Source organism: Lagopus leucura, unplaced genomic scaffold, assembly GCF_019238085.1.
Source record: "Lagopus leucura isolate 7727_CA_CO unplaced genomic scaffold, USGS_WTPT01 Super-Scaffold_100037, whole genome shotgun sequence".
In the NCBI taxonomy this organism is placed as follows: domain Eukaryota; kingdom Metazoa; phylum Chordata; class Aves; order Galliformes; family Phasianidae; genus Lagopus; species Lagopus leucura.
Window position 1 is genome coordinate 2,619,686 of NW_024962286.1, and position 12,962 is coordinate 2,632,647.

At 50.2% G+C, this 12,962-nt stretch overlaps 1 protein-coding gene across 1 annotated transcript in view; it reads left to right on the top strand.

Annotated features, from left to right (window-relative positions):
• The window catches only part of CASZ1 (castor zinc finger 1), a 74,325-nt gene that overhangs the window by 35,603 nt on the left and 25,760 nt on the right, over positions 1-12,962 (top strand). The window contains exons 4-9 of the mRNA XM_042883451.1: positions 725-793; positions 5,017-5,107; positions 7,072-7,236; positions 9,687-9,859; positions 10,602-11,470; positions 12,806-12,947. Coding sequence (XP_042739385.1) covers positions 725-793; positions 5,017-5,107; positions 7,072-7,236; positions 9,687-9,859; positions 10,602-11,470; positions 12,806-12,947 — 1,509 coding nt within the window. The remainder of the gene's footprint in view (positions 1-724; positions 794-5,016; positions 5,108-7,071; positions 7,237-9,686; positions 9,860-10,601; positions 11,471-12,805; positions 12,948-12,962) is intronic.

Here is a 12,962-nt window from a genome sequence, read left to right on the forward strand (position 1 = left end):
AGTATCCTGAGCACTCAGCTGCTCAGTGGTCACCGCGTGGAGGCTGTGAGCCTCCGTCTGCCTGGGGATTCCAGTTTTATTTCCTTTCTCGTGCTCACATGGAACTCGGAAGTGGCTCTGGTCCTTCTCCTCCGGGCTGCTTGCTACAGACAGGCTTCTGTGATTAAAGAAGGCAACCTGCTGGCTGTGCTAACTTCTCTCTGGGACCTGGCTTCCTATTCAGTCCCCACTGAAACCCAGTAACCTGGCAGGAATTGTGCATTATCCACATATACTACAGGTTGAAACTCAACCATTCAATGCTAGGAACTCGTCTACCTGCTCTGAGTAAACCTGGGCAAAGGTGTCCTTATTGAAGCCAGGATTGTGCTGATGGGCCAGTATGTCTCAGGTGGGCTTAGCCTGCCCCGGAGCTTTTTTTCCTCTTGCAGAACTCAGCAAGGATGTAATTTTTATGTTTCCAATTGGTGCCAAGTAACCTAAGCTCACATGGCATGGGTGTTCGATTGGTTTTTAGAGATTAAAATAAATGCCTCTGCTGCCCCATCTGTGAAAACATGGGCAGTGTTGCAAGGTGCTTTGGGGAGGCCTCTGTCTTCATGTGGCCATCCCTGGTTTGCAGACGGCGTGTGGCCACCTCCCTCCTGGTGTGTAGTGCAGTGCAGAAGCAAGGAGCTGTGCCTGCCCCTGCTGCTGACCAGCTCTGTCCTCTGTTTCTCCCTAGGAATGGATTACCCACTGACAAACCCACCGTCAGCGAAGATGTAAATATTTACCAGAAGTATATTGCCAGGTAGGCAAAACTGTCTTCTTTCTTGGTGAGAGGGCTGGGAGAAAGAGGGTAGAATGAACCTTGGAGAGATGAGGTTTGTCCATCTGGCCCAAGTGTTTAAAACCAGCTGTTGGCACTTCCATTTCCCTCTGGCATCTGCGCTCACTCTGTTCCCCTGCTCGGGATAGCAGTAGCTGTGAGAGGTGTACAGGCATGCCAAGAGCGTGCTCGGCTCCCCAGAGCTGCTAGACTTGTGACAAATAGTGGAAAAATGTTTCACTGCAGAAGCCTGTGATGTAAATGGGAGCGCCGTGTCTCAGCTGTCACTCTGTGCCCGGTGCTGTGCCAGTTCCAGCCTTTTCCCCCGCTGTGTCCGTGCCCACTGGAGGCAGAAGGACATGTCGTCTTCAGAGCACGGGCTGGGAGGAATCCACAAGTGAATCGAGTTTGGGCAGCTCTCAGAACCAATAGGGGATATTCTGCAGCTCTGTTACTTGAAAACCCTCGCTGGCTGTGTGCAGTCTGGGACACCTTGGCTGAGCTCTGGCCAAGCAGGAATGAGCAGTGCTGAAAACGAGCCCAAGCTGCAGCGGTGGCACAGAGTAATGCCATCAGAGCCAGAGGGAGAGAGGAGATTATTGCAGAACACCTGCCTGCTTTGGAGCTCGTCAGCCTCTGCTCCCAGCCCCTGAATCTTCCTTTGGTGCTGTCGAGGAGCTCACTGTGAGAGCCCCTTGTGTACAGAGCCACACCAACGAGCACTTCTCTCCACAAATGCAGCTGAAGGATTTGTTCCCACCAGCACATGGGGAACAGGAGGGGAGGGGAATGTGCACTGTGCTTCCCCATCTTGCCCAAGACTGGGGGGGCTTCCTGGGGGAGCCAGCTGCTGGGGAGCTGCAGGGAGGATTGGGCACATGGGCAGGGCAGGAGGGTGGGAGCAAGTGATGCCCATGGAGCCCTTTTGCCCACTTGCCTTCTGGAGCAGAAAGGGGGCAGGAGGCCACTCGCGTGCAGCTCCTCTGGTGCACGCAGCAGCTCACCACCTCCTGGGAGGGCACAGGAAGGAAAGCAGGCTTTGGGCCCACGGCTGCGCGGCGCAGAAGGAGCAGCGCCCTTTTATTGCTGAGCCTGCTGGGTTTCGCTCGGAGGCGACGCCGCTCTCGGTGTCCCCAGCTCCCCTCTGGCGCAGCCCTGCTCGAACCCCACACCGCATCCACTCCTCTGAGTGCTCGGCGAGCCCCTTCCCCTGGGCAGGTAACCGAGCAGGCTGCTGAGACAGCGCAGGGACACCACATCCTGCTCAAAGAGCTCCGCAAGCCGCCCGCTGGCGGCCCAGCCACATCCCTTCCATTTACACACAATTTTAAAAACAGTTCTAAGCCTTAAAATGAGGGGGTAGGGGGGGAAGAGAGACACGACACTGTATGTCTGCGCTGCATAATTAGCTTAATGAGTTTGCCAAAGCCATTGCCAAAAGCTGCCCAGGGATAATCCATTCTCTCGCACAACAAAACAAAACCTCTTACTTAGCTAGTTTGGGGTGGGTTGGTTTTTTTTTTTAGTTTTTGTTTTTCTCTATATTTATAATTTAAAAAAAAAAAAAAAAAAGACCACAGAAAAAAAAATTATTATTATTATTATTAGTGCCTCAGCAGATGGTGCTTCTGGCAGCACTTGCTTAAATATTTATTTCTGTGTGGGTTTCCTCCCCCCCTTGTAATTGGGGTGGGTTTTTTTCTTCCTTCTTTCACATCATCGTTACAGGGTAATGAGTCTGTAAACACTCACTAAGCATGCCGACTCCTTTATTTATTATTTTTATTAGTATTTATTTATCCTGGTTTTTCTTTCTAACTCTTGCCAGATCAAGACTGGTTCTTTGGCCAGAAAAAAAAAAAAAAGCGCAGAGATTAAAGTGAGGGAAGGGGAGGGAGGTGTAATTGTGAAATGAATCTGTGCCTGTGCTCACAGCTTACGAGTTTGGATTTGCATATCAGCGTGATGAAATGGCCTGAGTTTGCAATCAGGTGTGTGTGTGCTCACGCCTGTTGGTGTGCATGGAAATTGTGCGGACGGTCATGTAAATTAATCGGGGTGTTGATGCACCTCAGAGCATGTGCATGGAAATGGGCGCGTGTGGATGCGTGTAAGTGAGTGTGTGCTGGGTGAGCTTTCCTGTTATGAAAAAAGCTAAACAGCTGCTGTGCTTTAAAAATTAATAGCTTTGAACTGTTTCAAGTGTCAGAAGAAACACAGGATAAAGATAACCCTTTAGGAACCTCACCCTGCAGGCTGAAGGAGCAGCCCGTCCCCTCCGAGCCGTGTGTGCTGCGTCCATCCTTCCCCCAGCACCCGGCATGCTCAGCTGCCTGCAGAGGTCTTTGATGTCCAGCCCTTCTGCTGCAGCTGGCATCTCTGCTGCATCATCCTTACCCTCCGTGCTCTTTGGGGCAGCTCTCCCCGAGCTCTGCCTTTGCCAAGTGTCCCTTTGGCCCGCACACCCCATCTCCCCAGCCCTGCACGGTTCTTTGCTCTCCCCGTGCCATCCCACAGCTCCTTGGCCTTTCCACAAGCCCCAGACCAGCAGGACCAGTTCCCTCAGCGCTGCTTCGTGCCCTCTGTTTGTGCAGCCAGCGTTGCTGTTTGCTTTGTGGGTTGTTTCTTCTCCACTGCCAGGGTTTGTTCCAGTTTCTCAATCACCTGTTCTGACGTGATCCCGATTTCCTGCGGTATTTCTTCTCCTTCCCCAGGGAAGGGCATGTCTGCTCCTGGCATCTGTCCCTGTCTCCCTTTGTGAATGCCGAGGAAAAAAAGTAATTTAATTTTTTAGCAACGTCTACCTTTTCTGTCAATTAAATCCCCCCTCCGTCTCCAGGAGGCCCTGCTGTCTCTGCAGTTGACCTCCTCTTCCTCACTGCACTCCAGAAATGCCTTATTTAGTACTGCTCTCCATCCTGGCTCCTTTTCCTGTCCTGCAGCTTAACGTTGCCTTGCATTTTGGTGCTCCACCATCTCTCCTGCTGCTGCCCCTTCCTCTGCTGCCCCAGGACACCCTCACTCCTCCTTTTTTCCCCTTTCCCTGTTGCCCTTCCTTGTTTCTTTCTGATGCCCTTTATCATCTGTGCTCCCGGTGCGTTTAGCATGAAGTGACGGGAGGAACCTTTGAGCAGATGGCACTTTATCTCTGAATGTTTCCCCTCTGAGTCCCCTTCCCTCCCTGCTTTTCCCTTTCAAGCTCTTCAGCTCCTCCGGTTTCCCCAGGTATACGCACTGAAGATCTCCACACGGATCAGCCTGGCACCACAGCATCCTCCTTTGCCAGTCACTGCTCTGTCTGTCAGCACACTCAGTGCACTGTCCATTTGTCTGCAGCTACCATGTGGCGTCGCTGCCTTTTTTCTCACCCTTTATGTCAGGAATTATACAGATTTGCTGCATGGAAGGCAGCATGGAGTGGGTGCCCTGCTCCTAACTGCTCTTAAAGGGCAAGCTGAAAATCCTACGCCTTTGCCTTGTGCTGGTTAGTTGTGAGCAAATGCATCCACATGGAAAATAACCACCAGCAGTGCATAGGAAGAATCTGTACACAGGGTAGAGGTGACTGCCTGCAGTGCTTCACTGTTCTCTCATCTCTCCTCGTCTTCCTTTGCTCTCTCCATCATACTCAGTTGCCATATAATCTTGCCATGGTGTTGCACTGCCTTCGTGGCTTCCCCTCTGTTCTGCAGGTTGCAGCCTCCTCTGTAGTGTGACACCAAATGGAGACATAACTTGCACTAATGAATTTCTGAGCTTTCTGTGATCCTGGTAGACGTGTGTGACCGATGTTCATTTGTTTCCTTGTGGTGTGGGAGGTTTCTGAAACTCACTGCTGAGCTATCCAAACTCACTAATGAGAATTCCAGAATTGTGTGATATTTAATTCCTTTCTTACTTTTCCACAAGTAAGCAACTTTGAGGTAATAGAGGTGAATTTCAAAGAAAAAACGTATGCAGATTCAGGAGGTAAAAACCCGGAAGGATCTTTCTCAGGAAACACCTGTTTAAATGGAGACAAATAAGAAAAGAAAGGTGGGAAGGGCCACTGTCCTCAGAGGTGATAAAGCAGGTGGGTTTGGGTGCCCTGGCCACATGGGATGAAGGCAGGAGTGGGACTCGCTCTGTTTATACACTGCTCACAGACACTGCTCTCAGGACACCGTTTCATTCTCTGTTCTCCTGTCCTCCTCTCGTGCACACAGGTTTTCTGGCAGCCAGCACTGTGGACACATACACTGTGCATACCAGTACCGAGAACATTACCACTGCCTTGACCCAGAGTGCAACTACCAGGTAAAGGAAGGGGTATCACAGCACAGCCGCCAGGTGGGAAGGGTCCTGCCTAGGGGAGGTGCATGTCCTCTGTGCTGTCCTCCCTCATGTCATCACTCTTCTGCTCTAAAAAGAGGGCAAGATACATTTTGAATTTGCTAGAGTATCGATCAGCTCAAGCCAGTGGGAACTACTCCAGATTTACACCAGTGAAAGCAGGAGGATAACTTCTGCCTTGGTACAGATGGTGGCTGAAAGCAGGGCGTGCTGTTCTGTTAGCCTCCTGCTGCCCAAGTGAGGCTGCAGTGGCAGTAGCTGCAACAAAACACCCAATAAGACCAGCAGCAGGCCGGCATCTGTGGGGAGAGCTGGGGGCAGGAGCATGTCCGATGCTGTAATTGCTGGGAGATCTGCCAGGGCAGCAACGTCAAAGCAAGCTGCATCACGTGCTGAGTGTTTACCCTCTTCCCAGGTCTGTGAGCTTGACTCTGCCATTTCTGTGGTCAGGCTGAGAGTGTGTAAGAGGGAATCCCAGAGTTCACCTCTGCTGTGCATGAGACACAACTTCTGCCCTACCCGGGAGACCTTCTGGTCTCATGGGAGTGAGAGCCTGACCACAGCACGAGAGCTGCTCTGGCTCTGCTGAGTTTGCCTGTGGGTTTCTATTGATCAGAGGAGGGTTTTTTCTGGGATGCACACAGTGGTCCTCCTAGCCTGGCACTCAGTAATTGAGATGAGTCTGTCCCAGCTGTGACACAGATATCTGTGCACCAGGAAAGAGAAACATAAAGAATGGAAAGACAGAAAAACCTATTATTGTGATTGGTCTCATGATTATTTCCTAAAGAGTCTGGGAGCTGCTTGCAAAGGAGCTGTCTGGTCTCGCAGGGAATAAGGATTTAGGCTGCTTTTTAAAATGCAAATTATTTTATGGCTGAGATATATTTTATAATAAGTAACGCTCTGTAATAAGTGGGCACAAATTAACGATGATTGGCAATAGCAATCCTGTATGTACACCCAGGGAAATCATACCTCCGGCCTCCAAGGGATTCCTGTTGAAATCTGTATCCATCTTTTCTCATGCCAATACCAGCGAGATTGATCAGGATTGATATTATAGAAGGAGAGAGTGGAAGCGATAATCATTTGTTTCCTGTGAGGGAGACTAGAAAAGTTGTTAAACATTAGAATGCAGGGCTTTTCAATTACTCCTCAAAATAAATGGATATTGATTTCTTTTAAAAAATCAGATTTACTTTCCCACCTTCTCTGTTAAATATTGATGTCTGTGGGAAATAGAAATGAAAAGCTTCATTTTAAAGGCACTTATCCTGCTCTGAGAGAGGGCTATCCCCTCATTACTTCAGGCAGGTAGAGGATGGGAGGGATCTTCTGGTCATCCTCATCTGGCTCTGAGCTCTGCTACCAGCATATCTGTCACCAGAAGAAAATTCTGTGTTCTCATTTTCCTAAAACAGCCATCCCACCTTGTAGGGATGGCAGACAACCGACACCAGGAAGATGCTGTAAGAGACTGTTTTTCCCAGTTTCTAGTCTGACATGAATGTGGCAGCCAGTGTCTCACTAACCACTGCAGTGAGGGATCTGGGAGCTTGGATGTCTCTCTTGCAGGCGGTGTAGTTTGCTGGCTTGCTTTCTAACTATAGCAGTCCTCGAGATAGTAGCAGCTAAAATTATGTTAGAAGAATTGCGGTCTTAAAGCTGCAGGGAGCATATTCTGAACATCACCCCAGTGTCATGTTTATGATGTTCAAAGGTTTTCATGTGCATACGCTTTCCCTTTATTGAGAAAACATGGACACACAGTTGGTCTCTTCTTTGGCTCTCTTGGGACGACTGCTGCTGAGCTTTAGACTGCTGGTACCAAAGTTTATGAACAACAACAACAAACCCTGCTCCCAGGATTACTCACCCACTCCCTTCACGTGTGTCTCACTCTGTCTGTCTCTGTATCTCTCCAGAGATTCACTAGTAAACAGGATGTGATTCGGCATTACAACATGCACAAGAAACGTGATAATTCCCTCCAGCACGGCTTCATGCGCTTCAGCCCCTTGGATGACTGCAGTGTGTACTATCACGGCTGCCACCTGAATGGGAAAAGCACACACTACCACTGCATGCAGGTAACGGCCGGACCGGGGATGGAGTGGTAGCATACGAGATGAGTGGAGCTGTGTCCTTGCTGGGGTGGACTGAGGGACATCTTCACGTCTGACAGCCCAGCCCGTCTTTGCCAGAGAGCAGAGGAGCCCTAATTTCACTGCTCCGAGCTCCTGTTTGCTTCTGATCCAGGCTCTTCTCCAAAGAGGCTGTTCCTTGACCTCCCTGCCGAGTGCTGGGCAGGCTGAAGGGTTTTCTGGGTGTGGAAGCCCCGTGCATGCAGTGAGGCAAAGCAGGGCTCAAGGTTGTCTTGGACTTCACTGGTTCAAGACAGTCCCTTCTCTGAGATTCAGGGACCTCTTTTGACACCACTGTGCTGCTGCTACCAAACTGATCTGGTGCTCTCCTGAAATCAGGCTTTTCCATGGAACATCTGCCCTTTAACACTGGCTTCATTTCCTCCATAATCAATTTCTAAAGTAATTAGATTTTTATGTCACGTATCTAGACTTGACACTCCTGGTCCCCCATCTCCTCTGCCAATGGAACTGGAGATGAATGTCTGTACTGTCAGCTGGGAGCTTTGACTCAGGAGCCAACAGCAGTGTTCCCAGAGCTGGGGCTGCTGCCCAGGTGTGACCGTGACCCCTCTGCTGTTTTTCTGACATGGACACACCAAATTATTCAGGTCTTCTCCTGACTGTGCCTCAGATTAGAGGGTTTGATACCTGCTTGTTTCATTAAAATTGTGGCCTGAATCATGTGCTGTCCTACCAAACAGAATAATCAAGCAGCCCTTGGTGAAAGCTTTTGTGACCCATGTCTCCCTTCCAGCTCAATCCCAACAGTTTAAGACCACAGTTCAAGTCACAAGGCCCTAATCACATGCTTAAATGCTTTGCTGGGATAGACTTAAGCATATGTTTGACTTGAAGTCAGGTAAGCTTTCTGAAGTCAATGGGGCTTAAGCACATACTTAAACGTTAGGCATGCACTCAAGTACTGTCCTGAATAGGGGCTGCTTGAAGCACGTGCTTACAGGCTTTTGATAAATGGGGAACTTGGTGTGACTTTCTCTTGAGGACATTTTCTGTTATTCTTCCGTAATATTCATCACTCATTTTCTTCAATTGACCAGGATGAGACTTGTTTAATTTTCTAGAGTACAAGGAACGTTTCACAGCTTTAAGTCACTCTGAGTTTGAATAGAGACCCTCTTTTACACAACTATATATGGGTAATTCCACGCCGTGCCCACTGTCTTCCAGTGAAACAATGCCCATGTAAGCAGTGCCTTACAGGAAAGGTGTCTGAACATAAACCCTCAATTAAAGAAAATATTGCTTAAATGGCAGGATTTGTGCCATCCATCTCGTGGGGTTTTTTTTCTTTATGTCCATAATTGGTGTGGATAAAATTCAGTTAGTTGTTTATATGAACTGACATTTTTTTAGGCTTTAGCACCAAGAGCTGCATTGCAAATTATTCCTAAGGAGGTTTTTGTTTAATTCTTTTTTTTAATGCCGTGCAGGGTCTGTCTTTTTTCAAGGTGTCAGTGCAGAGAGAGAGAGGCTCTTTTATATTGGAAATAGCTGGAGATCCTTTTTTTCCTGGGTATTTGTCATGGGTTTTGTTATTGCCTGTTTGAATCAACCTGGGCTGAACTGAGAGGTGGTGTTTTCGTTCTCTTCACTTCTGAGATGGTGCAGGCATTGGCACACGATGTGCTGGAGAAGAAAAGGGAAAAAAAAAATCCTCCCTCAGCAGGGCTGAGGACGTTTTCAGATTCCAGTGTTTTTTTACTCAATATGGCAAAGTTGCCCGCTTTACCCAGCGGAAGGCAGGTTTTCAGCATTCCGTCCTCGTCACACCATTCCCATTTGCTGCCCGAGTTTAAAATTGTAGATGCAGTAGTCTTGAACAGGCAGCAGGGAAAAGCAGCCACCAGTTTGCTAAGATCGGCTGAACGTAGGGTTTGTGCTTCGCTCAGACGAAACCCTTGTGTTGCAAGCTCAAAAGATTGGCTTCGTGTTGCACCACTCTGCCTTTTTCTGAGAAAGGAAGGAGGAAAATAACTCACTCCCAGGCGATTTCAGTTTCTTCTAATAGATACAAGTCCTACTCCATTCCAAGATGACAAAAAGTAATGGTATCTGTCAGTCTTCTGAAGAGTGGGAACCCTGCTTGCATTCTCCCCAAGCAGGCACAGTTATCTGTAGCTGGGCTTCTATCCCTTTGCATCCTTCTGTTTTTTTTCCATTTCATACCCTGGGAGTTCTGTTTTTGTTCATGACAATGCTTCAGTCTTTAGATGGGGAATTAAAGTGATGACTTAATGCTCCTAGGAGAAATGCCCAAATGGAACTGTTAAATGTACGTGTGCTGCTCATCTGTTTATTATTGCTGATGTTAATAAGATCATGGTGGGACGTTAGAACACTGTGCTGACGACTGCCTGTTTTGCCTGGGCTAGGTGGGCTGTAACAAGGTCTATACGAGCACCTCTGACGTGATGACCCATGAGAATTTTCACAAGAAGAACACGCAGCTCATCAACGACGGGTTTCAGCGGTTCCGCGCCACGGAGGACTGTGGCACTGTGGAATGCCAGTTCTACGGGCAGAAAACCACTCATTTTCACTGCAGGTGAGAGCTGGGAACGGCAGGGATCCTGCCTCTGAGATGGAGGCAGATGGATGTTTGCCTCCTTCTGCCAAGTCAGGAATTCAGGAGAGTACACAGGGACTGACTCTTCCCTGGTGTGGCCTTCTCAGTGCTGCTCTTGAGAGGGCTCACGCTCCAGGGCAGATGTGATTGCCAGGATCTTAGCACAGAACACAGGTGGCTTGTCTGTGGTGATCTGAGGAAAGAAAGAAAAGACATCCAGGAATCATTTGGGAAGGAGATCACAGTGCTCAGTTCATGCCAGAGTTCAACTCAGGGGGACACTAATATACTGCTAATGGCACTTTCATGCTAGAGTTCTCTCCAGCCAGCTCATCCCTTTCAGAGCCAGACTCTACCTTCCGTACACAAACGCTCTTCTATTGATTTCTCATGTTCTCAGGAAGAGTGGAAAAACGTAGTTGGTACCTTAGTTCTCTTTAGCCTCTGTTTCGGTTGGCACTTGCAGTACTGGGCGCATCCCCACGTTATCCTGGCTGTTCCTCAGAGTGGGGATGGCTGCCAAGCTGTCTCACACAGCAGCACTTTTTGCTTGACTTGGCGTTGCAGGTTAACTTACATAAAACTCTTCAGCCCCTTTGTAGCCAGGGCCACTGCCTCATACTGCCTGCAGTCCTTGTCCCAGAGGGTGGCATGTGACAGCAGTTGCACTGTGCTCCTGGCCCACACGGCAACCACTCTCTCCTCCTCGATGCCCTTGCAGGCGACCTGGGTGCACCTTCACCTTCAAGAACAAGTGTGACATTGAGAAGCACAAGAGCTACCACATCAAAGATGATGCCTATGCCAAGGATGGCTTCAAGAAGTTCTACAAGTATGAGGAATGCAAGTATGAGGGCTGTGTCTACAGCAAGGCCACCAACCACTTTCACTGCATAAGGGCAGGCTGTGGCTTCACCTTTACCTCCACCAGCCAGATGACCTCCCACAAACGCAAGCATGAGCGCCGGCACATCCGCAGCTCAGGAGTGCTGGGCCTGCCTGCCTCTCTCCTAGGACCCAAGGATAACGAGCAAGAGGAGTCCAGTAATGACGACCTTATTGACTTCTCTGCAATGAGCTCAAAGAACTCCAGCCTGAGTGCCTCTCCCACCAGTCAGCAGTCTTCCGTTTCTCTCATAGTCCCAGCTGCACCCTCCTCTGCTGCTGAGCTTGCTTCCTCACAGGTCAGCAAGCCTGCCAACAGCATGACACCAGCCACCAAGATCTCCGGCCTGCTCTCCCAGGCTCTTCCCAGCAATATTCCCTTGGCTCTGGCGCTCTCCAACTCAGCACTTCCTGGAGCGGCTGGATCCTTCTTCCCCATCATCCCCAGCCGGGTCTCCACACCGCTTCCCGCCAGCTCCGCTAACCTGATGACTGCTGGTTCATCTGGCGCCAATCCAACATCATCTGCTCCCACAGATTCCTCACCCCAGGCCATCTCAGGATCCGGTGAGCCTTCAGCTACTTCTTCTCCAGCTCCAGTGGCATCCATAATGGAAAGGATCTCTGCTAGCAAGGGGTTAATCTCCCCGATGATGGCCAGGCTGGCAGCGGCTGCACTTAAGCCCTCTGTGGCACTCGAAGCAGGTGAGTTGCCATCATCGGTTGTCCTAGCAGTGGGAGGAACAAGCGTGCCTGATGATCCGGAGAGGAGAGAATGAGGGGCCCCCTGGGAGTGGGAAGGGAGTAATAAAGGAGCAGCTCTGGGAGAAGAAATTCTGTCGTGTGCAGATGACCCCTGAATGGCAGCTAACCCTTGGAGGAAGGGAACCCTCCGAGGCAGTCTTGGCATGGCTTCCCGTGGAGCCTGGCTATCTGCATGGCCGAGCGAATGGGGCGTGCGGCCGCCTAGGCCGAGGCCTGGGGGCTCCCAGCAGAGCACCAGGTGCCCCCCATGGCCTCCTGCTGACCACGATCAGCAGTGTGGGTTTGGGGGCTCCGCCTGGCAGCACCCAGCACGGCGCTGCCCCCTGGGCCTGAGCTGGGCTCTGTCAGCACCGCTCCTGAGCGTGGGACGAGGCGCTCTGCTGAAAGGGGAGGGGATCTGCGCCATGCTTTTGAAATTATGATTTGAAAAATTGTTTCCTAAAGCAGAGAAAGGTCATGGAGGGAACTATTTTCCTTTATTTTTTAATAAAATGCCACTTGCTGGCTGAGAAGCGGCTTGCCGTCAGCTGTACTGCCGGAGGGCAAATTAATATTTTAGTCACTTGGGGATTGTGGAAGAAAGCTCCGCAGACATGTTCCTGTCAGCAACTTTTTTTCCCTCCTTTTTTCTTTGCTCCTCTCCTTAATTTTTGTCCCTTGAATTTGTTCTCCGGTTCTTCCTCCTTTCTTTGTATCTGCATTTCCGTGCCACAGGCATGGCACCGTGCCCCCCGGTCCCCCAGCTGTGGGTCGGGCCGTGCCCAGTGGCCGCCCGGCGGGCAGATGCTCCTGCTGGGAGGCACGATGGCGCCCGGCCGTCGCTACGGCAACGCTGGGACTGGGGCCGGGGCCGGGGCCTGGCCGGCAGTCGAAAGCTGCCACATTGCCTCAGCATTAACGGAGTCTTTAATAAACGCTTAAGAGGCAGCCCCGCAAATTAGTTATGACAGTTTGTGCAGAGAATCAGGTCTCCCCCACGCTCCTTCCGCCCTTCTCCTTTAAAGGGCCCATAGCCTGGACAACTTTGACATAATTTTGCAATAATTATCACTTGAAGAATTTCCACACTGGAGTGGACGTCAGAACCTATCATGTCAGCTCGGCAATAAACGCTGACCAGCAATCCCGGCACTTCCCTCCCCCCACTCTTTTTTTCTGTGCTTTTTCCATTTGTGCAGTTCTGATAGCGATCCAACTTTTTTATTTGCTGCCCATCTCAGGCCTGCTTCTTCCATTTCCACTTTTCCCTTCAATCTCGATGTCTCTCTCGAGCAGGAAATGGACAAGCAGCAGCTCCCGGGCGGTTCAACCCAGTCCAGGTGAAGCAAGAGCCAGCAGAGGCCATGGGATCATCCTCTGCCAGTGGGCAGGAGTCCTTGCAGGAGCACAGCTTGGACCTGAGTGTCAAGGACCACGGGTGAGTGACGTGCAG